At 37.6% G+C, this 21,990-nt stretch overlaps 4 protein-coding genes across 4 annotated transcripts; 3 read left to right on the top strand and 1 right to left on the bottom strand.

Moving 5' to 3' along the window:
* Positions 1 to 2,550: 2,550 nt before the first annotated feature.
* LOC131334417 (pEARLI1-like lipid transfer protein 1) lies at positions 2,551 to 3,417 on the top strand. Its single transcript, XM_058369410.1, has one exon. It carries the CDS (start codon positions 2,692 to 2,694, stop codon positions 3,181 to 3,183), a length of 492 nt encoding a protein of 163 aa, XP_058225393.1. The 5' UTR covers positions 2,551 to 2,691; the 3' UTR covers positions 3,184 to 3,417.
* A 2,706-nt stretch (positions 3,418 to 6,123) lies between these two features.
* LOC131333099 (36.4 kDa proline-rich protein) lies at positions 6,124 to 7,225 on the top strand. The gene has a single exon (XM_058367437.1). It carries the CDS (start codon positions 6,284 to 6,286, stop codon positions 7,004 to 7,006), a length of 723 nt encoding a protein of 240 aa, XP_058223420.1. The 5' UTR covers positions 6,124 to 6,283; the 3' UTR covers positions 7,007 to 7,225.
* Positions 7,226 to 15,188: 7,963 nt separating this feature from the next.
* LOC131332664 (uncharacterized) lies at positions 15,189 to 18,048 on the top strand. Its single transcript, XM_058366962.1, has 6 exons — positions 15,189 to 15,518; positions 15,689 to 15,716; positions 16,457 to 16,604; positions 16,746 to 16,755; positions 16,851 to 16,931; positions 17,935 to 18,048. The coding sequence occupies exons 1-6, from the start codon at positions 15,393 to 15,395 to the stop codon at positions 18,046 to 18,048; spliced, it is 507 nt and encodes a 168-aa protein (XP_058222945.1). The 5' UTR covers positions 15,189 to 15,392.
* Positions 18,049 to 19,531: 1,483 nt separating this feature from the next.
* LOC131332802 (14 kDa proline-rich protein DC2.15-like) lies at positions 19,532 to 20,438 on the bottom strand. Its single transcript, XM_058367099.1, has one exon. It carries the CDS (start codon positions 20,346 to 20,348, stop codon positions 19,920 to 19,922), a length of 429 nt encoding a protein of 142 aa, XP_058223082.1. The 5' UTR covers positions 20,349 to 20,438; the 3' UTR covers positions 19,532 to 19,919.
* Between the last annotated feature and the right edge of the window lie 1,552 nt (positions 20,439 to 21,990).

Here is a 21,990-nt window from a genome sequence, read left to right as displayed (position 1 = left end):
CCGGAAAGATTCCCTACATAAATCATCAACTCTAATCGGAAACTCTTCTCGAGAAAGAGTTTCTGAATAAACCGAAACCATTGATTATCCTAATATTCCGTTCAGATCTGAACTGTTTCCATCACATGTTCCGATCCCCACACATAAAACATAGAATTCGTATAAGTACGCGATTGGGAATCTTGTGGAACGAATTTTCGTTCGTATAAAAGGGCATCAATCAATCAATCAATGTGATTTTGTCATTTTATTTATAGCATATGGTACACTCTATATATAATATAATATTCCAAATTTGTGAAAGTGTGGCACCAAAATCCTTATAAGTTCACAGGAGGCTAAATGACACCACCCAGCAACATGTCTCCTGTCTCTTACTCAATGGATTTTTTTTGGTCACAATCCCGAGTTGTTCTTCACAAGTTGAAAAGTTAGAAAAAGCATTTTACACACGGTTAAAAAAAAAAAACACGGTTGTTGAAAAAAATGCATTTTCACACTAATTTTCTTGTTTCTACGTTGGTTTTTCACACTAATTGATTAGGCACTGGTCTTTTCACACTAATTGATTAGGCACTTACCGCTATCTAGTCAATTGGATTTTTTTTTCCCGCACAAATAATGAAGGGAAAAAAATGATTTAAGAAATGAATGATTGGTATCATAAAAATAATATCTCAACAGGTCGGTCTCGTTTAAGGACCGCAAGGAAATAGAATGAAGCCTATGTTTTCGTTTTAACAGAACGCAAAGTTTGAAACAAAGTTTGAATTTACGCATAACCTTTTTGTTCGTATGTTTGCTAAAAAAATACGACAATACCACCTCTTCCTATCTTCACTATATATATACTCACTTCGTTCTAAATTGTTGCTCCTGTTTCATTATTCGGGACATCTCAAAAAAATTCATACATCTTTAGTTTATGTTGTTTTATATAACTAATATATATTAATATGTATTGATCTTGTTTGATAGATCTTAATTAGTTTTATTAAACAGAGTTTTCGAAATCATAGAAAACGTTATAGATTGTGAAATATAGGCAATTGTTTGAGTGACATGATTGCCCAAAAAGAAACAACAATTTGGGACGGAGGGAATACGACAATATGAGAAGACTCCCGTCATACAATGTCACCCTCGAACCTAAATCCTAGCTTCGCCGGCCAATAGTTTAAGTGTCATGTTTGAAATCTTCTAGGTGCTATTTATTTTAATTTATTCTACGAATTCATGATGCGGAGTTTTGTCTCAGACTATATTCTGGTGCACAACTATGCACCTTGCATGGGGGATTAAAATATACTTTTGACTAATAGTTGAGGTTGAGGTACGCGTAAACCAGTCTAAAAGACATGAATTATGAAAAAAATTGCAACCCTACATTTTACGAAGGAAACAGAGCTCTACTATGCATCATGCATGCATGAAAGTCTGAGCCACAAGAAATTAGAGAAATGACAGCTAACCAATGGGGAAAACTCCGAAAAGGTCTCCATAAGCCTTCCTGGATGGAGTCTTATTCTACAGGGCTGCACCGCCAACTTGTCTTCGCATATTCCATATTTCCAATCCATTCTGCCCACATGGTATGATATATCCTCCATAATTTCGATCTTCTCTCATTTTCAGAGAAAAGAAAAACAAAAATTAGTAGAATATACAACATGGCAAAATCTTTTCTTCCTTTTAATTCATCAATTCGAAAAGATTCACAGTGTGACTCCTTACTCGTAAAAATACAGTACTATCGCACTATTCTAGGTCCTGTTCGGTTTGAATTTTGAGAGTAACGAGTGAAGAGATAGATAGAGAAAATTCTAAGTGATTTTTGGTATGAAAGATGTAGTAAAAGATTATTGACAGAAAGACGAACTTTTAAGACGACCCTACAAACTTGCATGTGAGAACAATCGGTGGGTGTACACTTTCTTTGTAATTTTTGGCCTTATCCTTTTAATGTTCTGATAATTTTGTATCCATTCAAGATATGGACCAATCTCACACCATAGGGGTAGGCCAATTAAAATCGATAAAAAGTCCCGTACAGACTGGCCGACAGAGGAATTGATAACATGCAGATGCGGGTGTGAGTTGCATCCGGACCAAACGCTTCCTGAGCTCTTAGATAGTTGCCTGGAGAATGGCACTGTGCGAACTGCCCTTTGGTTTATTGGACTTATATAATTGTCGGAATTACATAAATGTAATACTAATAATTTTAGAAATATGATTTTGCAATAATAAATGTTTAATATTAATTTAAAAAAAAGGAGAGGAAGGCTCGATTATTTTATGAAATTTTGTGCAGTCATTATTTGTGTAGGCATTTTTTTCCTGTACGGTGCTATTCTACCTGCTCTGTTTCACCGTAGCACTCAATTTCACCGTCCGTCTCGGCAATCAATGGTTCGGTTTTTATAAGAATCTTTTAAAAAATTTGAACCGCCCAAAACACTTGAGATTGAGAGTGGTGGGGGAACGATAAAACAAAGCTGTGGGGGTAAACTTTCTTTTTTTCCCTTCAACAGGCAAAAGAGGCAGAACATTAAAAAGAAGAAAGAGTAAAACAAAAAAGGACCCCGCCCAGCCTTCATCTATAAAACCCAAGCCCACTTCTCCATTTCCACACCACCAATTAACACTCACAAACAAAATCCAACTTATCTTTTTGTGCTGTATTTGAAAATGGCTTCAAAGGCTGTAGCAACAACTGCCCTTCTCCTTTCCCTCAACCTCCTCCTCTTCTTCACTCTAGTCACTTCCACTCATGTGCCCATCTCATGCCCACCATCACCAAAACCCCCCAAGCACCACCACAAGCCCTCCCCGCCGGCGCCTAAGGTCGCCCCACCCAAGCCGCCCAAGGTCACCCCACCCACGCCGCCCAAGGTCACCCCACCCACGCCGCCGCCCAAGGCCACTTGCCCTAAAGACACCCTGAAACTGGGCGTCTGTGCCAACTTGCTGAACGACTTGATTCACCTTGTCGTCGGGTCCCCAGCGAAGACCCCGTGCTGCTCCCTCATCGAGGGGTTGGTCGATCTTGAAGCGGCTGTTTGCCTTTGCACTGCCATCAAAGCCAGTGTGTTGGGAATCAATCTTAACATTCCAGTTTCCTTGAGCTTGCTTCTCAATTACTGCGGAAAGACCGTCCCGAGCGGCTTCGAATGCAGTTAAACAACTATATAAGCTGCATTTTGTTCTCTCATAATATGACATTAATATTGTCTCTCCTCCTTCCTAAAAGGTTTGTATAAGTTGTTTTTGTTTATGTTGGTGCATGTGTGGTAGTATTTGGTTTTGAGATTATGGTTGTTTTGTTTTTGAGGTATTGTCAAATGTACTATGTTTTAGTGTGTGTAGTTCAAGTTTTTATCACGTTTATATCTACAGTCCTATTTTCTCTAATAATTTCACGGCTCCATTTCGATGCTTCTTTGACTTTTACTTTTTAACATAGTCAACTTTTATGGATTATTAGTTTAAGCCAAAGAATAATCTAGTGTTGAAATTTAGGTGGGTTCAAGCCAAGCAACTTGATAAAGTCAGAAAAGACTTAGGGTTCCTATAATCAATGGTTGAATAAGTGGCCGCTGCTCAGAATATCGAGATGCCTTGACTGTAATAAAAAAAGGTCTCGGCTTCTTTCCTTCCGATCCCAAAAAACTAGGGAGGAAAGAAGCTGAGACTTTTTGATTGCAGCCAAGGCATTTCAGAATATTGAGGGCCTATATAGCTAGAGAGCAGATTTTTGGATTCATCTCTCGTCGATTCAACCTAACACTCATATATCGAGCCTTGAGTACTCAATTTAAGTTCAAACTCGAGTCCAGGCGTAGGCAAAAAATGAAATCACGGTTGTGTTTGGATCAAGTACTTGTAAGGATTTTTTAGAAATGCAGAAGAGAATATAGACAATTTGTCAACGGAAAAGACTATGTACGTAGTTCATAAGTTACTGTTACGTTGCCCTTGCATTTCCTTTTCCCTCAAATCAATAAATTGCTAGTACATAAATGCTCGATCTAGACACATCCTAAGAACTTTAGCTACAGAATCCCTCAACCGAGAGACTATTTGGTGCCTTTGAGACACTGCCACATGGTACCCCATGGACATGGAATAATTTTTCTCGCTCAGCCTCGGCCAAAAAATAAGCAGGCTCATATTTTGTAAATCAAGCCGTAACTGATCTAGATGGGCCCAGAGGGACTGAAGTACAGTAAACAACATGGGCTGAGAGGTCAGGCCCAGAAAAGATTGGGCAACTCTCTCTCGTAACAAACTCTGGGCGGGCCTGCTTTCAGGTGGCCCGACCCGCTCGTGTCGCACCCGGAAAACCATCAAGGTACATCTAGACGTTAAGTCGCATAATCTTTCAAAGTGTCGTGTATGCGTTCGCTCTCTTAATCATTGCTCTTGCGAATTTAAAAGGTTAATGTGTTTCAAAGAGGCTTTCATGCACGCGTTTCTGCTCACGCACGCAATTCATGTGACTTAAGTATGGACTGGTACTTCAAGTGTCCCCTAAAGTATGTTGGGCATTAATTTTTTCATTAGTATAAAACATCATATGCAATCTTTTTTTTTTTTGAAATGTGAGAAATGAATCGGGGTATTAATCATTTGAGATGTTTACAAAGATCAAAGAGATTAAGAGCACAAACGGCATTAGAACGAGGCAAAAGCATCATACCTAAGCTGACACCAAGCCCCCGATAAACATATGCTACCCCAAACGATAAGGAAAACGAAATATATAAAGTTGGCAAGGAGCCAACCGGAGGAAGTATACAGGAACCAAAAACTGCAAACAACTAAAGGCTCCATCAATCTTCAGCAGTCAAATTTAAGCCCATTTATTCTAGAATCCCGTGGACTCAAATCCACTGAAGATCGCTTCTCAAAATGACAGCCCAAATTAATTTCAGATCGATCAATTAAAAACCAAGAAATCAAGCTCCAGATCAAACTGGAAACTAAGGAAAATGTTGCAAACTTGCAACTGAGGGGGTGCAAATGAACTGAGCAATTCGTGAACTGTAATCGATTAAGTAAAGTTGCGTTCGAGTTCTATTCGGTCTACCAAACAAGTTGAACACCAGTCTTAATTTTTTAGGCTTGTTTAATAAATAAGTCGAACTTGAACCTGATAATATTCGATTTTGATTAAACTCTCGAATCTGAAGTATGACATATATAAACTTGTACGTTTCTTGTACTTAATAATTATATATGTTTTTATAATCTTATACATGTATGACATTTTTATATATGTACAAAATAAATTTTTTATCTACAAATCTGGATTGCACGAGAGCATAAATACTGATATTTTGACTAGTTAAAGAACGTGACCAGAGTTCGACATAAACCTAGACAAACTCGGCTCGAACTTGGCTTGTAAAATCTTTATTGAGCTCGAGCTCGCTAAAAGCTTAACAAATAAACTTGAACTTTCTAAAGCTCAGCTCGATTTTGCTCGTCTGCGGCCCTGCTGGTTGCAAGAGAGCAAAACTATATACTGCAAACTAGGGGTGTGCAAAAAAAAAGCCGAGGCCCGACGGACCCGACCCGACCCGACCCGAAGGGTTTCGGGCGGGGCCGAACATATGGTTCGGTCGGGTACGGGTACACTTTTCCAAAAAAATCAGTTTTCGGTTCGGGGTGCTGTTTTTTCTTACCCGACCCGACCAAAAGGCACGAATTCATATAGCCTACTTCGGTTTTGGCCGGACCCGACCCGACCAAAACCCGACCCGACCCGACCAAAAAAATCAGTTACACGGACGGGTATCCCCCCTCCTTCGGTTCGGGTCCCAAAAAAGTGATAACCGTCTAGTCGGGTCGGATTCGGATTCGGGGCCGAACCCGACCCGTCCGACCCATGCGCACCCCTACTGCAAACAGCCAGCTTAGCCCATGGAAATCCGTGCAAGCTTCACTATGCTTTCTGAAACCAAAGAGGACCGCTTCACGGATTGAACTGATCGATCAGCCCACCGGGTCACGGATGTTGCTTTGGAATCCCCAATGGAACCCTCCAAATTGTTCAGCTTTGGAACTCTTTGGAGTCATCAAAATATTGTCCTTCCAGTACTCCTATCTAGCACAATATTGTCCTTTGTTTAAATTTCATGGAAAACAACTCACGGGTTGTTCATAGAATTCAGCTATATATAAAAACTATAACATCAAAAACACATCAAGACCTCCCCCCAAAAATGAAGGTATAGAAACCAAGAAAACCTTTAGGAACCCTAGCTGCTAAGGACTAATGGGTTCTAAGGTCATGATACCAATGTTCTTCATATGCATGTTGTTCATGTTGATTTCGCCACCACCCATACTTGCTTGTGGTGGGTGTTGCCCTACACCAACCAAACCGCCTCACCACTGCCTTAGCCCGCCTTCTACTCCCCGGCCCCACCCACCAAGCGCTCCCCGGCCCCACCCGCCGCCCCACGGAGGGCGGCCCAAGGTGTCGCCGCCTTCGCATAAACCACCGCCAGGAACTTCACCACCACCGCCGGTTACAACTCCGCCAATTTACAATCCCCCGGGCATATTACCTCCTATAATAAACCCTCCGGGAGTGTCGCCTCCGGGAACCACTCCTCCCTATCCGCCTTACTGGGGACCGCCAGGACCTCCTTCCGGCGGTCCTCCTGGAGGAGGTGGCGGAGGCAGAGGGAGGCCAGGTGTCAGCCCACCGCCAACGCCTGCCACCCAACCGAAATGCCCAATCAACGCGCTTAAATTAGGGTTGTGTGTTGACGTGCTTGGAGGGTTGGTGCATATTGGGATAGGGGACCCGGTTGAGAATGTGTGTTGCCCAGTGCTTAAAGGGTTGCTTGAGCTGGAAGCAGCTATTTGCCTTTGCACTACCATAAGGCTTAAGCTTCTCAACCTCAACATATTCCTTCCTCTTGCTCTTCAGGTGCTTGCTACTTGTGGGCTTACTCCGCCGCCTGGTTTCTTGTGTCCACCTCTTGTGTAGTTCATTCCGACGTCTTGTATATCAGTCATCGTTTTTTGTATCTGTATTTCATGTATCTGCCAATATCGGACAGTAACTTGGGTTCCTCTGGGTGTGGTTGTCGGTTTTTTTTTTCTTCTTTCTTGCTAGATAAATATTGTAAGTTGAATGTGGTTTTTGTTTTGTGTTATATGATTTGGCTTCTTGATGAATACGAGGGCATGCATGTTGTTGAATTAATTTTCGATTTGGGTTTATTCTAGAAATGAATTAACACGTTACCATTTGTGCCGAAAATAACCCAACAACATCGTCAGTCCACAAAATGCCCTTTAATTCAATATACGTCCTCAAGACCAAAAAGAAATGGAATTTTACAATTTAATTTTTGTTAGTTTTAGTGAACATATTTGAATAAAAATGTACTCCTATGAGGACGAGGATAATCAATTGTCAGCTGGATTAATGTTATCCGTAAAGTTTCCATTAACTATCACCTTTTTTTTTTTTTTAAAGCTGACGATAAAAAAAAAAACCTCACTTTTTATCTCAGTATTTGACCAACCTCGCAATCTCGCAAAGAGTGTGACAACTGAATGAGGAAGTTTCATCTTGCTTTTCTGAAGCTCTACATTGTTATCAAGCCTCACAATTTTGCAAAGTTTGACAATCTGACGAGCTAGGAATCCTCATTCGGAAAAACCCGTGCTAGCTCCTTCAACTGAACACTTTTCATCTTCTGGGTTTATAACACCTAACCTTTCTCGTCCAGATATCGACGAGGCAATGGAACTTTTGTGTTGAAGTTGATTATCACAGGTTGAGATTACCGAGCGACGACAAGAATTCAGAACCTTAATTTTGTGTTGTGTGATTCGTTGATTGACTTAATAGTCGATGTTGCCGGTGTTTATAGTTATTGAGCCTAGTCATATTTTTGAGTTTGGACAACTTGGGTTTGTAGTCGAATCAGAGCTGGCTTCTAATGCTTTTATGCTTTATTTGGATCTTGGATTTCTTTTGTTTTTTTGGTCAAGTGGAAATTCAAATATATTAAACCAGAGCGAGAGCAAGCATCAGAAGTGCTAGTAATGCTAGTAAGTACGAGATCAAACTACACAAACACAACAAAGGAAAAAACATCTAGTCAAGGATCTGCCTAATGTTTAGGCAATCACGAATTAGGAACTCCCTAACGGATACAGGGGATTTGTCAAGGACAAAAAGACTTTCATTCTGTTCAGCGCCCACTCTAGCGAGATGATCCGCACATTAATTTGCTATTCTATATATGAGTTAGCCTTGACTCAGTCTGGTGTAGGAGCATCTTTGCATCATTGATAATTATGCTTAGTGGATGATTTCATGGATTTCCCTCATTGATGAGATTCACAGCTACAAGCGAGTCAGATCTATGTCCACGTTTGCCAGACCCCTCTCGAGAATAATGGTGAGCCCTCTGTAGATACTCCATATTTCTACTGCCGTGCTTGATTCCACAGTCGTATTGCCATAAAATCCCAAGGTCCAGGTGCCATTAATTGCTGTCCTGAAATATACCTCATATTCCAGCATTTCTTTCAGCGTTGTACCAGCATCCATCCACATTCAACTTGGTATTACCTGAATTTGGGATACCCACTTTGTTAATTTGGAGTTCCGTTGGTCAGTCATAAGAGGGGATTTGAATGCCTCCACAATCTCTAACAGCATACTTGTAAGAAGCCTTGGAACTGACATTTGTATTGTTATCCAAATTATCTAAACTCTTTCTATTTCTATCTTTCCAGATTTGCCAGATGGTAGTAATGAATAAAATGTTCCAAGGAATCTTATTACTAATGCCAATAAGTTTGGTATTCCTAAGATTTTTCCCAAACCAGTCCACAAAGGAGGCGTCCAAATTTCCTCTCATGCTCTGCCCAAAAGTAGTAGCTCCCCAAAGATCCACTGCTTTAAAACAGATTCTGAAGAGATGATTAATGTCTTTAGGACCATCATTGCACCTAGGACAGGAGTCCAGAGTGGTCATGCCACGTTGAGCACGAAGAAGGTTGGTAGGGAGTTTATTATGAAGGATAGTCCAAATAAAAGTTTTTAATTTTTCAGGTATTTTGAGTTTCCAAAACCATTTCCAACCATTCGTGTCCGAGTCCTGTCCATTAATCATTCTATAAGCAGCAGAAACAGAAAAATTCCCATGCGGGGATCCTTTCCCAAAAGGATGATCAGAGGCTTGAGTAACAAGGGGAAGGGGAATATTTTGGATAATCTCCAGGATGTTACAATCCACAATGTGGGCTATATTATCCAAATGCCATCTCCCATTAACAATAAGAGTACTCACAGTAGAATTAGAGTTAGTATGTTCCCCAGGATATAGGCAAGGGAAGTAGATCCACACCACCAATCCAACCATATGTCCACCTTTTTGCCATCCCCTATCACCCACTTGATACCAGCCCTAAGCACGTCAATAGTACTTATGATACTCCTCCAAGTGAAGGATGCAGGTCTCTCTTTGGGCCAGGAGGCAAGGCTATGATTTCTCAAGTATTTGTCATGCATAATATCCATCCAAAGATTCACCTCCTTATTAGACAAATTCCAACCCAGTTTGGAAAGCAGGGCAAGATTTTGATCTCTAGCTTTTTTTTATCTCCAAACCAGCATTTTCCTTACCTTTGCAGACTTTGTTCCAATTGACAAGATGGATTCTTTTTTTGTCAGGCGTGTCTCCCCACAAAAAATTTCTATGAAGATCAATTTTTTCACACACTAGCAGGAATTTTCATGGTTTGCATAGTGTAACTAGGGATAGGTGAAGCAGATGATTGAATTAAAGTAGCTCTCCCAGCCAACATAAGAGTATTCGATTTCACACAAGAAAGTCTCTTTTGGATTTTTTCCAAAATGTGGTTGAAGTGATCTTTAGATACTCTTTTATGCTGGAGGGGAATGCCCAAGTAATTGCCCAAGTCATTAGTGAGGGGAATGCCGCTCGCAACACTCAATCTTCTGACTTTATTTCTAGAAACATTTGGGAAAACGTAAAGCTTGGATTTAGCAAGACTAATGGTTTGGCCAGACATACAACAAAACTCATTAATCACTCCCATCATAGTATTGCAAGTAGTAAGGTTATCTTGCCCAAAAAGAATCAGATCATTAGCAAAGAATAAGTGAGTATCCAAAACATCCACAGTAAGAGACCCATTTTTTCTTCTGTTTCTAGTTTCGCCAATGGGATTTCTAACTGAAAATAGAGAGTGGTTATCCAAAACATCCATTGGTCTCAAGATGGTGCAAATCTTCACAGTATTGGCTTACATACTCGAGTTATCAAAATTAAAATTAGAAGACCATTTTTTAGGGGTTTTTTTTTGTGTGTGTGTGTGTGTGTGTGTCGTAGGTGTACTACTACTTTTTAACGTTTTCAGGTGCTTTAAGAACAAATGCCATTTTTTATGCCTAATTTGATGGTACTAGCTGCAATGAGTTTAAGTATATATCGGAATTTTACCCAACTAGTTTCAGTACAGGGCTATGAGATCTTTTTGAGCAATCTTTTAAGAGAGAACCATAAATAAATATTGCAAGAAATCTTTAATCAAACTGAATTTGATGAGGGCCAACACGATTTGTGACACCTGCTTTCCGATGGTCGGCGATACTGCAGGATAGCAGGCTCCGTCCAGACGGGAGGGGGCAAGTCATGGTTTATAAGAAAAGATCCCTCCTACTTGTACAAGGTCTTTTAAAGCCGTGAGGGCGGGTCAAAGCACATAGGAACTTCACATAGGGATGGGTGACCTACTGGGAAGTCTATGGGCTTTAGGAGTCCAAAGCGAACAATATTATACAAAGATGGAGAGAATCGTTACACGATTTCACCCAATTTGTCACACACCCAACGATTAATCTTTCATTGTATTTTAACCACTCAGCATTGCGTAACTCGAAATGACATACTAGTGTTTTTAATTCCGTCCCCACTTGTGCTTACCATTTTTAATCCTCCATTGGAAGCAATATCAATATTCCTACATCGCTATCGAGATGACTGAGAGGATCCAACTGGAGTGTTTTCTAAGGTCATGTTCCGCTTAAAAAGTCATTGTGGATTATTTTTTGTTCTTATTTATGTATTTATTTATCTGCTAGTTTTTGTGAATTTTTCGTTGAATTACTCATGGCCGCATCGAATTGGCCACTACGAATTGCTTTTGGCCGCATCAAATTGTACTTGGCCGCATCAAATTGCAAATTGCACTTGGCCGCTAAGAATTGCTCTTGACCGCATCTAATTGCACTTTGCCGTTACGAATTCTTTTTGGCCACATTGAATTGCTCTTGGCCACATCAAATTGCACTTGGCCACTACAAATTGCTCTTGGCCGCATCTAAGTGCACTTGGCCGCTACGAATTGCTCTTGGCTGTATCAAATTGTACTTGGCCACATCGAATTACACTTGGCCTGCTACGAATTACTCTTGGCTTGGATTATTGCTTCGTCATGATGAGAGAAATCTAAAAAGCAAAAAATTATGACCAAAACTCAATTTTTTTTGAATTAAGATAAAAATAAGCCAATTATCCAATTTTTTCGTCTTTGTTAAAAAAAAATTGAGTTTTGATTGTTATTTTTTACTTTTTAAATTCCTTTCGTCATGACGAAGCAATAATCTTTAAAAAATTTACGAAAAACTAACAAATGCGAATTTTTTTGAATAAGGATAAAAAATAATCCATTCTAGATTATTTAGCCAAACAACCCCTAAGCCACAAATGTGATTAAACATTCTCAAAAAGCTGAAAGAAAAATGTGGAAAAATCTCGAAAGAGAAAAGAGGAAAAATCTTTTACCTTCTATTCAAGTAGTTAGAGTTTCTTTTTTTTTTTTTTTGTTGGCCAAAGAGAAATTTTATTTAAAACTTGAAAGGGTACATCGATCAAGGGAAAGAGTAATGCTTGACGATTTTCTAGTCCTAAAATAATGGGTTGCCCCAAGCGTAGGGCTAAAACTGACGTAACATAATATCCGGTAAGACTGGAGTTGAATCCACAAAGACGGTGATGTGTGCTGACTAAAAACTCGGATTTTTATAATTTAAACAGGCTACCCCTTGTAGTTTGATGTTGATTAACTAAAACATAGAAATTGATTGTATTTTTCAAATAATTAAAAGAAAGGTACAGTCGTAGGGTTCATAGCACTCGTAACCGGTCTGAATTAACATGCTCCATTCGGTGTTCTTAAAAACGTTCAATTTTATATTGATAAAGAAACCCTGCAAGATGCGAAACCTTAGGGTCGCCGTTTACCCATGCGTAGCGGAGAATGAGTTTTGAACCCTCATTCCCCTGTTCACATCGGCTCCGACAATGTCCGGGTTCGTCTACCGGAAGTATTTTTTTCAATCTAAAATCGTTTTTTTATTGTTTGAAAATAGGAACAGTACCCAAACTGGTCACGGTATGGTAATCACCCCGCGATCCTACCTATACGATTACTCACTAATCATTATGCATGAAAAAAAAGAAACCTTAATTTGAAATATGCTTCTATTATGAGAGATGAAAAACAAACAAGAAATATAAAATTAATCAAATACCAGTGAATAACTTTTATTAAGAACATAAATTAAAACGAATTACTAAAATACGAGTATTTGAACAAAATTTCAAAACTTAAAGAAAAAAAACTTGGAAGAAAAGTAAACAATCTTTAGAAAAAAAACTTCGCAGCACCCCGTCCTTCGTCCGTGGGAATCAGTATATATATGGGGCAAAAAACCCTTCTCTTCTTTTTAGCTCTAAGTCCCAGCAGTGGGTCGCTTCTACTGACCGACCTAATTCCCAATTGAATTGCCATTATTATACTGACCGACCTAATTCCCAATTGAATTGCCATTATTATCCTAGGTAGTCATGCCCATAGACTAATTAAGATCATAGCAAAATTCTTGACTCTGTATTGATATTCAAACAGACCAGCCTCAATCACCGTATAATATTTTAATTTCGCGCTTTTTGTACTAAATCCTCCAAATACCTACAATACACAAATTAAGCATTAAGCTCCGAATAATAATATAATGGGACTTAACAAAGATAAATTAGTAGGCACTAATGTCAATATTTACGCGCTTATCAAGTAAGAATGCATCACTACTAGAAACATACATCCCAACGAGATTGACACCTATGTCCTAATACTATCATGTGCATACCACAATCCCGGAGGGAGAGACAAAAAGAAAGACATCTAATAAAGTACCCAAAAAATACAATCACAATATCATATTCATATGCTAAATTTTGATCCTCCTAATTCCATCCAAGCTCCTCTTGAAATCCTCAATGGAATAATCCTTGATGTCAAACTTTCATTTTATCCAAAAACTATTCTAGTCTTAACCAAGTCACTTAGAGCATCTACAGTGGAATAAGCAAAACAAAAAATTGATAAAGTTAATAATGTTGGATCAAAAAAGTGTTCACATTAGAATAACCAAATCTAGCAACCTCTTAACAACTCATCAAATTTTGATTCTTCAATAATCAAAGCTAGCAATATTTTGTCAATAACCAAATTTTATCTCTCAATCAAGTATACCAACATTACACAAAAACCTTCTCTCTTCCATTCTCTCTCTCTCTCAACAATGTTTTCAAAAAATAATTTTAAAAAACTGTAACTTTCAGATTTTTTTTTCTGTTTTTTTCAGAAACTTTTTTTTTACAAAAAGCAATTTTTTCAAATTTTTTAAATAACTATAAGTAAATAAAGTGTGTTTTTCAAAAATCTGTTTTTGAAATTTCTCAACTCTTTTATAGAAAACTGTTTTTTACACAAAATCTGTTTTTAAAAAGCTGTATTTATAGTTTTTAAAATTTCAAAACTATTTGTGTAAATATAATTCTTTTAAAATTTTTCAAAATTGTATTTACAGTTTTTAAATGAACAAAGTGTGTTTTTTGAAAAATTGTTTTTTGTTGCGAAAAACTTTTTTTTTAAACTGTTTCTAACATAAACTGTTTTTTTTCCTTCAAAAATCGTTTTTTTCAAAAAATATGCGTGAAATGAAGGAAAAAAGTTTGGAGGGCCCATTGGTTTTGATTGTGGGCAAAAAATAACCAATGTGGGATTTAATATTGCTAACTTTAGCAACCTCTAAATGGATAATCAAAATCTGATGTGGCGTGTTTTGATTATTCACATTTGCTTATTCCACTGCTGATGCTCTCAACTCTTCCACATCTTTTGAGACATTGTTGAAAATAAAGTCATTTCTTGCTTTCCAAAGGGTCCACAAGACTGAAAAAAACATGTCTTGCAGTAGAACTTTTCTAAATTCTTAAAAATTTGTGAGAAAACCATCCATTCATGAGGAAAGTTAAAGAACCGGGGCAAACCCATGTTGTGTACCACCACCTAATGATTGAGGACCAAAGCTGCCACGAAAATTTGCAAAACAGGAACAAATGCATTGGTGACTCAATATGTAGAGAGCAAAAAGGACAAGGATCATATATCATTACGCAAGGATTCCTCTGCTGCACAAAATAGATTATTGCTATTCTATTTTGGACGGCCTGCCAGGCGAAAACTTCAATTTTTAGGGGACATAAGTTCCTCCAAATCACGCCACCCATTTTGATTTTGGGTCTGGTTTTCCCATTCTGCATAAGCTGAGCCATAGTATCTTTTTATTTAAAATCTCGAAACCCATAATCAGCCGAAAACTTTACGTTTATTGGCAACCTCTCAGCAATCTAAGCAGTGGCAAAAGCACGAGTAGTTTGTTCCTCATTTTCTTACTAGGGCCTTGTTCTCCTAAGTTTTTTCGTGATTTTTTTGTTTTGTTTTGCCCTTATTCAAATTTTTTGGGTGTTTGTTAGTTTTGCGTTAAATTTTTGTGAATTATTGATTTGTCTCGATAAGAGGAATCGGAAAATCAAATTTTTTTTTTACTTTTATCCAAATTTTTTTCGGAAATATCCAAGATAAAGTTTAAAATTCGGCTTTTTATTTTGGATATTTCAAACAATATTTGGGTAAAAGTAAATTTTTTTTACTTTTCCGATTTTCTCTCGTCGACATGAATCAATAATTAATGCACAAAATTTTGACTCAAAACTAACAATTACGGCCAAGAACGGCCAAGATCAATTGAAGCGATCAAACGCTGAGAAGGAACTTTGCCCAAAACCGGAACTCCACTACGGAAACCAATTACGGCGTCGTCACGACCATCTTCTTCGTGTCTAAAACCCCTTGCGCTCCAAAACCCTAAAAACTGAGTAAAAACGGCCAAAAAATCCGGGAGAAACTTCTCTCTCTCTCTCTCTCTCTCTCTCTCTCTCTCTCTCTCTCTCTCTCTCTCTCCTGAGAAAAAGAGAATGGGAATATTTGAGCCGTCTAGAGCAATCGGATACATTACGAGCAGCGTTCCTTTCTCTGTGCAAAGATTAGGCACCGAGACCTTCGTCACCGTCAGCGTCGGCAAAGCATGGCAGATTTACAACGTAATTTCACTTTCTTTTTCCTCTCCGTAATCTAGATATACCCTGGTTTTTTTTTGTTATTTTTTATCGTGCAGGTCGTTGAAAACTCGTTATTCTAGCTCAGTTGGGATAGATTATACTTGTTTGCTCTTCGATATGGATATTTTTTTGTTTTGTTTTGTCTTTTGCAGTGTGCTAAGCTGAATTTGGTGCTCGTTGGTAAGACTTCATTAATTTCGTACTTTCGCAGCTGTTAACATCTTTTAGCATTTTGGTTAATTTTCAGATTTATATATGTTGTCCTCATGTATGTGTTTATGTATTCCTGTATGCATGTGTTCTTCTGCTGTGCTTTTGAGCAGTATTCACTTTGTTAAACTCTGCAGGCTAAGTTTTGTAATTGTAAGATTAATGATATGAACTATATATGATCGAAGACCTTCAGAACATGAATTTATGAATTTATTATTTCAACGGATTACTCGTGTTAAGGCTAACTTGTTGAATTTGTAAGAACTGCTTTTGATATGATCAAGATTCAAGACCATGGAAACCATGATTTCTAATTAAGGTCGCTGTAAAAAGTTTATTCTTGTGGTATTCTTGTTTCATTGATTTTTTTTTTCTTTTTTTTTCACGTTAATCAATCTACCTTATGCTGCTTTGCACGCATCTACCACATGGTTCAGTGTTTTTGTTGCAAAGAATTTTTTGGTGACGATGAAGATGTAACCAAACATAACAGAATACAATATATTCACATGTGCCAGAGTATAATAGATTACCTGATACCAGTAATCGGAGTTTGGTTGATAGTGTGTGTGTGTTCATATCTTTGCGTGCCTGTTGCTTTGACGGATAGAATTATTTGGGATTATATTTGATTTTTAGTAACGCTTTTGTTTCTTTAGCTATCCTTTTTTCTAACTGAGCTCGATCCACCGAAAATTTTGGCTAAGGTCCTCTAATGCCTAAGAAAAGAAGATACGCGCTCTTGCTTCCTATCGGGACTACACGTTTGCTGCTTATGGCAATGACATTGCAGTTTTTAAGCGTGCGCATTAGGTGTGTTATCGAGGACACTTTTTGGTATGAGAATTTGAGAAGGTTAATGTTCATTCGAAACATGTCTTTGTTTGGATGCTGGTACCTTCAGCATGGTGTAGTTTCAATGTATAGAATGTTACTATGGCTTCAATTTATCTATTATATATACTCTTTTATTTATTATTGATGATGCATTTGTAGCTATTTACAAGTAAATTTTTTTTTTGTTATTGGTCAGTTGATATTATTAGATTTGATCCTAATAAGAAATACGACTTTCGTATATCTTTCTTCTTCGTAATGTAGAATGCATGTTTTTGGGAGTATTTGAAATTGTTGGGTTGTTTCTTTTATTCTGTAACAATTGAGCCTATTGAAAGTTTGAATGTATGCAATCTGCCTTGGTTAATCTCTGTTCATGCTTAAGTTCTAAGAAATATATTGAAATTTGAGATGAATTTTTAGTTGCTAGCTAATTTAATATCCCAATCTGAAGAAGAAAAAAAAAGCCGAAACACACACACACACACACACATATATATTGCTTGTTCCTTAATTTTCCCCCCAAGTCTAGTGTATAGATTTTTTTTTTCCTTTTTTTTCCTTTTTCTATCTCTTTTTAATCTTTTTATAGACTAATAAAAAAATTAAATTTTTTTGAGCAACTATTCAAACAACTTCAGCAACAATGAAAATAAAGACACAAAATAAAAGAGAGTTAAATTAGTCCAACCTTATTTGTAACTGTGCGAATTTTTTTTTTGATCAGCAAAAAATATTTTACAAATCTTTGAAAAAGATTACAAAGATTTAACGGATAACGGCCACACCAGCGTACGCCACCCAAGAACCAAAACACCACAATAAAAAACAATACCGAAACATCCGATGAAACAATCCAAACAAACATAAAAACTTAATACCAAAAGAAACAAACCGAAACTCAAGAGAGCAAACCAAAAGGACAAAGTCGGAACTAAGAAATTAACAACCCATACCCGCCAAATCTCAATTTGATAAATATAAAATTTTTATTAGAGCTCAACAAGAGATACATCGAGGCAGACCGCACTCAAGATATTATTTGCAACTGTGCAATTGCCAGAACCTCCATTGACAAATATTAGTATTATATCAGACATTTTCAGAGCCTCCGCTAGTCAAAATCAAAACAATTAGGTTTGGAATCTTTACCTTTTCAAAATCTCTCTCTCCTTTTTTCCATGTGAGGATGCATTATTATCACCCGATTTTGATTCACGGGTTTGACTGTAGGTTGCAAAACGTCAAAGACTTTCTTCTATCTAAAGGAGGCCCATGGGCCACGAGCTACAAGCCTAGAACTAGCTACGTACAAATTATAGTCTCTAGCTCAAACCAACTTTTGTAGTATCTGGGGGAGAAATTTTTCAGTGCCAATGGGTACTACGTGGTGCTCGCTCGGCACATTCGAGTCATCCAATGCGATTTTGGACGGTTTAAATTTGGAGAAAGAAAAATGTGAGAGAAAGAGGAGGGGTGAGAAGGTTTCAATCTGAACCGTCCAAAAGTGTATTGGACGGATCGGAAGTACTGAGCTGGCACCACGTAGAATATACCCGCTCGGTACTGAATTTTTTTTCTATTTGGAGACATGCAAATGGCATATTGCATGCAGTCAGAGTCATTCGTCAAAACGTTTCGGTCTCATTTGATTTTCGGGCTGGTTGCTTGGTTCTGGGTTGTTTTTAGCAGGAGCATTGGAGTTTTTGCATAGGTTTTCTTTGCGATTTTGGCGTTTTTTTGGCGGGGTTCTGATTGGCGTCCTAACTCTTCTTCTGATCCTGGGTAGCGCTTACAGTTGTGCCATTGGTCTATTTTAATCTCTCTCTCTCTCTCTTTTTTTTCCCTTCTTCAAAGATTAATAAATTTCGTTTGAGGAGGGAAAACAGTTCTATATTACGAAAGTGAATTGAGAATATTTCACATGTACTATTAACTTCAATCATAAAATAGAGATATCTCTATTTTTCATCATCATTCGAAGCATTGATTTTACTCCGAGTAGTACTTTTTCTCCGATCATTGTCACTTATATTCAAAATTAAATAATTTCTTTCTTTTCTATATTCTCCAATTTTTTTTGATAGGCAACAAAATTTTATTAAAAGCTCGACAAAGGATACATCGAGAGAGGGCCAATTATAGACTTCAAAGATTGAAATCCTTAAAAGACCAAAAAGAAAAAGGCAATACAAAAAAGATTACATTCAATGAAACTTGAATATGTCCCCGATTAAAGGCCATTCAACCACCATCCCATATCAGAATATAGATTACATTCTATATTCTCCAATTGAGATGCAGGGAGAAGATAAATAAAGAAACAATATGCATATGGGTTGGAGATGCCCTAACCCATCTCCATTTCTCTAAAATGGAGATTGGCCTATTTCAACCATATTCCATTTTAATTCTCCTAATTGAGACTTGGATTTGAGTCTCCAAATTTGGAGATCCACTGGACTTTTGGAGACTCATTTCTCCAAAATGGAGATGTCCAAATCCTAATTTTCCCTTTCTGCTTTTGTTATGAAATTCGTGAATACCAAGTATATCCTTGCACTTTTTTGTGCGTGTTTATCTATAAATTAGATTTAACTTTTACCGTAAGAATCTAGTAATATTAATCATATGAATTAGAAGCATCTCTCTTTTTTTTTTTGAACAGAAAAAAGAAAAGAAAAGAAAGAAGGATTGATCGTGCTTAATTAAAATAAAGTTTTAGCATGAAAATGGAGAATACGGATTGGAGTTTGTGGGAATAGTAAAATTCTCTTAACTTACGACTTTTTGAATGAGTATATTATTATGAGTCTCCAAAATGAAGAACCATAAGAAAGCATAATTACACTTACTGATCATAAGCATTATTATACTTTTTGAATGAGTACATTTTTTCGTATCCGAAGAAAGCATAATTCCATTTGGACCAAGAAAAATAAACATATCCAAGCCAGTAATTTTTCATTCCATGTAAAGTTACAATGATTACACTTACTGCATAAGCGAACCATGATAAAAATAATCACTGCAATATTTAGGACGAACAACATCAAATTTCACAAACAATATCATCCCAAAGGAAACGAGATGTTATCTCAAACACACGCGCGTACTCCATACGTACACTCTTAGCACAGAATTCATCACGCAAATGCTACGAACATACAGAAAAACATCCAAAAAAGGAAGAAGTTCCAAGCTAAGAAATATCAGTTTCTGCCCCATCTGGAATGTATCCGGTCTCCCTATATATATTTTCGTTCTGAAGTAATTTATTGGGATTTAACATACATAGGATTTCGATCCGGGTTGATAAAATGGGAGTTTGGTTTAGGCACACTGGAAGCCACGAGGGACATTTTTCCCACAAACATTAAGAAGCAAGGAGAGGGAGAGAGGGATGTTGAGGTTGATGCCCAAAATATTTGCCTTGATGACAGTGCAAAGGCAAACAGCAGCCTCAAGATCAGCAAGGCCTTGAATGAGACTGCAGCAAGGAGCCGTTGGAGGAGTACCCACAACAACATTGATCAATCCACCAAGCAAATCAATACAGACACCTAATTTTAGGGCATCTCTGGGGCAAGTAGTGGCACTACTGGGAGTAGTAGGGTTGGGACTTGGCCTTGGGTTTGGGTTTGGGTTTGGACTTGGGTTTGGGTTTGATCGACAAGTCCCACATGCACTCACAAAGGTAAAGAAGAGAAGGTTGAGCAAGAGAAACAAAGTGAGTGATGCATTAATGCCCTTGGAACCCATCTCTGATCAAACCCACAAAAAATACTTCTAAAATTTTGGATAGTAGAAGTTGTAGTTTGGAGGGGGGGTACTTGTGTGGATGAAGGGATTTGGATGGGTTTTTATAGGGTGGAAAAAGGGGTTCTTATTTGAAATATTGATTTAGAAATTATAACCAACCCCCCCGCCAAAAAAAAAAAACCTACAATAAGAAAAGGGCAAAATTGAACAGTGATTAAGTACGATAACGTTCTACAATATATGAGAGAGAAGGCACTGGACAAGAAGTTCCCGTGATGCATAACCTAAATTGATTTAGTGCACTAAGGGGTCGTAGTGTGCCTTGGTAGGCTTCACCGGGATTTCATCACTTTGATTGAACTATTGATCAGCTTGAAGATCTTGCTGAGTAGATCATTTGGGGGAAAAAATTAAATTGGTTGGATACGTTGAGCCTCTTGGCCAAACAATATTTATAATACAAAATGAACAATAAGTATAATTATAAAAATATATTGTATGAAAAAATCTATCGGGACCATGTACTTATCGAAATGAACGGTTCGGATCACAATGATGTAATCTGGATAAAATCAATTCACAAGTACTACATTTTCGTAGTGCATTAATTAGCGCACTAAGAAAACTCCTTGTACTAAAGGACGAACCGTTTTTGAAAATGTTACAATGCAAAAGTAAAAATATAAAAAGAAAAAGGACGTTTGACGTATTGAATGTATAAATAATAAAATTGCTCCTCTCGCTAATAGCTTAATCTTTTAGGTAAGTTGGTGTTTACAATCTAATATGGTATCAGAGCAGGCAATATATAGATCTTGGGTTCGAAACTCACTGTCTACGTAATGATTAAAATTTACACGTGTTTAGCCCGCTTTATGGACCAGAGTCTAACTACATGTGAGGGAGCATGTTGAGAATATACTACTGAAAAAATAAAATTGTCTCTCTTTCTAACAGTTTAAGCTTTTAGATGAGTTGATGGTTAACAACCTAATATGGTATCAAAACAGGCAATAGATCATGTGTTCGAATCTCACCTCCTACCTAATGTTAAAATATTTATACATGTTTAGCCCACTTATGAAGAAGAGCCTGGCTACAAGTGAGGAGGCGTGTTGATGGTATAAATAATAAAATTGTCTCTCTCACTAATAGCTTAAACTTTTAGATGAGTCGGTGGTTAACAACTAATATGAAATAGCTTGATCACTGGAAATTCTTTACCATTTTTTTATTTTAAATTAAAGCCAAAGCCAAAGCCAAATTGAGGTTAGTTGGCAACGAGCCAACCAAGCACATCAATGCAAATTGTAGTAAATAGAGCACAAACAATGACAACTTATGAAAACCTACTCGGCAACTAACGCTTACGGATTTGGCTTGGTTGGCTAGGAGCCAACCAAGCATACCAATGTAAATTTGCAGTAAAAAGAGCACAAAAAATGACAACTTATGATCAAAACCTGCTCAGCAATTAAGCTGAGGGGGACAAATCATCATACTGGCAAACCAAAATCAAACGAATTGAACATTTACGGATTGAATATTTTGAGAACCAAATCAATCCACGAGATGCATAGAACTTAACAAGTCCGAACCATACATTAGGCTACAACGAGGTTAATTTCGGTTTCAAATCACG

Source organism: Rhododendron vialii, chromosome 7a (genome assembly GCF_030253575.1).
Source record: "Rhododendron vialii isolate Sample 1 chromosome 7a, ASM3025357v1".
Taxonomy (NCBI): Eukaryota; Viridiplantae; Streptophyta; class Magnoliopsida; order Ericales; family Ericaceae; genus Rhododendron; species Rhododendron vialii.
Note: the sequence above shows the minus strand (reverse complement) of the source record. Positions and strands in the feature narration are given on the sequence as shown.

What these genes read in the sequence shown, in the direction of transcription:
- LOC131334417 (XM_058369410.1), top strand. Translation starts at nt 2,692, where the DNA reads ATGGCTTCAAAGGCTGTAGCAACAACTGCCCTTCTCCTTTCCCTCAAC.
- LOC131333099 (XM_058367437.1), top strand. Translation starts at nt 6,284, where the DNA reads ATGGGTTCTAAGGTCATGATACCAATGTTCTTCATATGCATGTTGTTC.
- LOC131332664 (XM_058366962.1), top strand. Translation starts at nt 15,393, where the DNA reads ATGGGAATATTTGAGCCGTCTAGAGCAATCGGATACATTACGAGCAGC. An exon ending in AAGCATGGCAGATTTACAAC is followed by an intron (nt 15,519 to 15,688) that starts GTAATTTCACTT and finishes TGTCTTTTGCAG; the next exon opens with TGTGCTAAGCTGAATTTGGT. An exon ending in GCTGAATTTGGTGCTCGTTG is followed by an intron (nt 15,717 to 16,456) that starts GTAAGACTTCAT and finishes ATTTTGGCTAAG; the next exon opens with GTCCTCTAATGCCTAAGAAA.
- LOC131332802 (XM_058367099.1), bottom strand. Translation starts at nt 20,348, where the DNA reads ATGGGTTCCAAGGGCATTAATGCATCACTCACTTTGTTTCTCTTGCTC.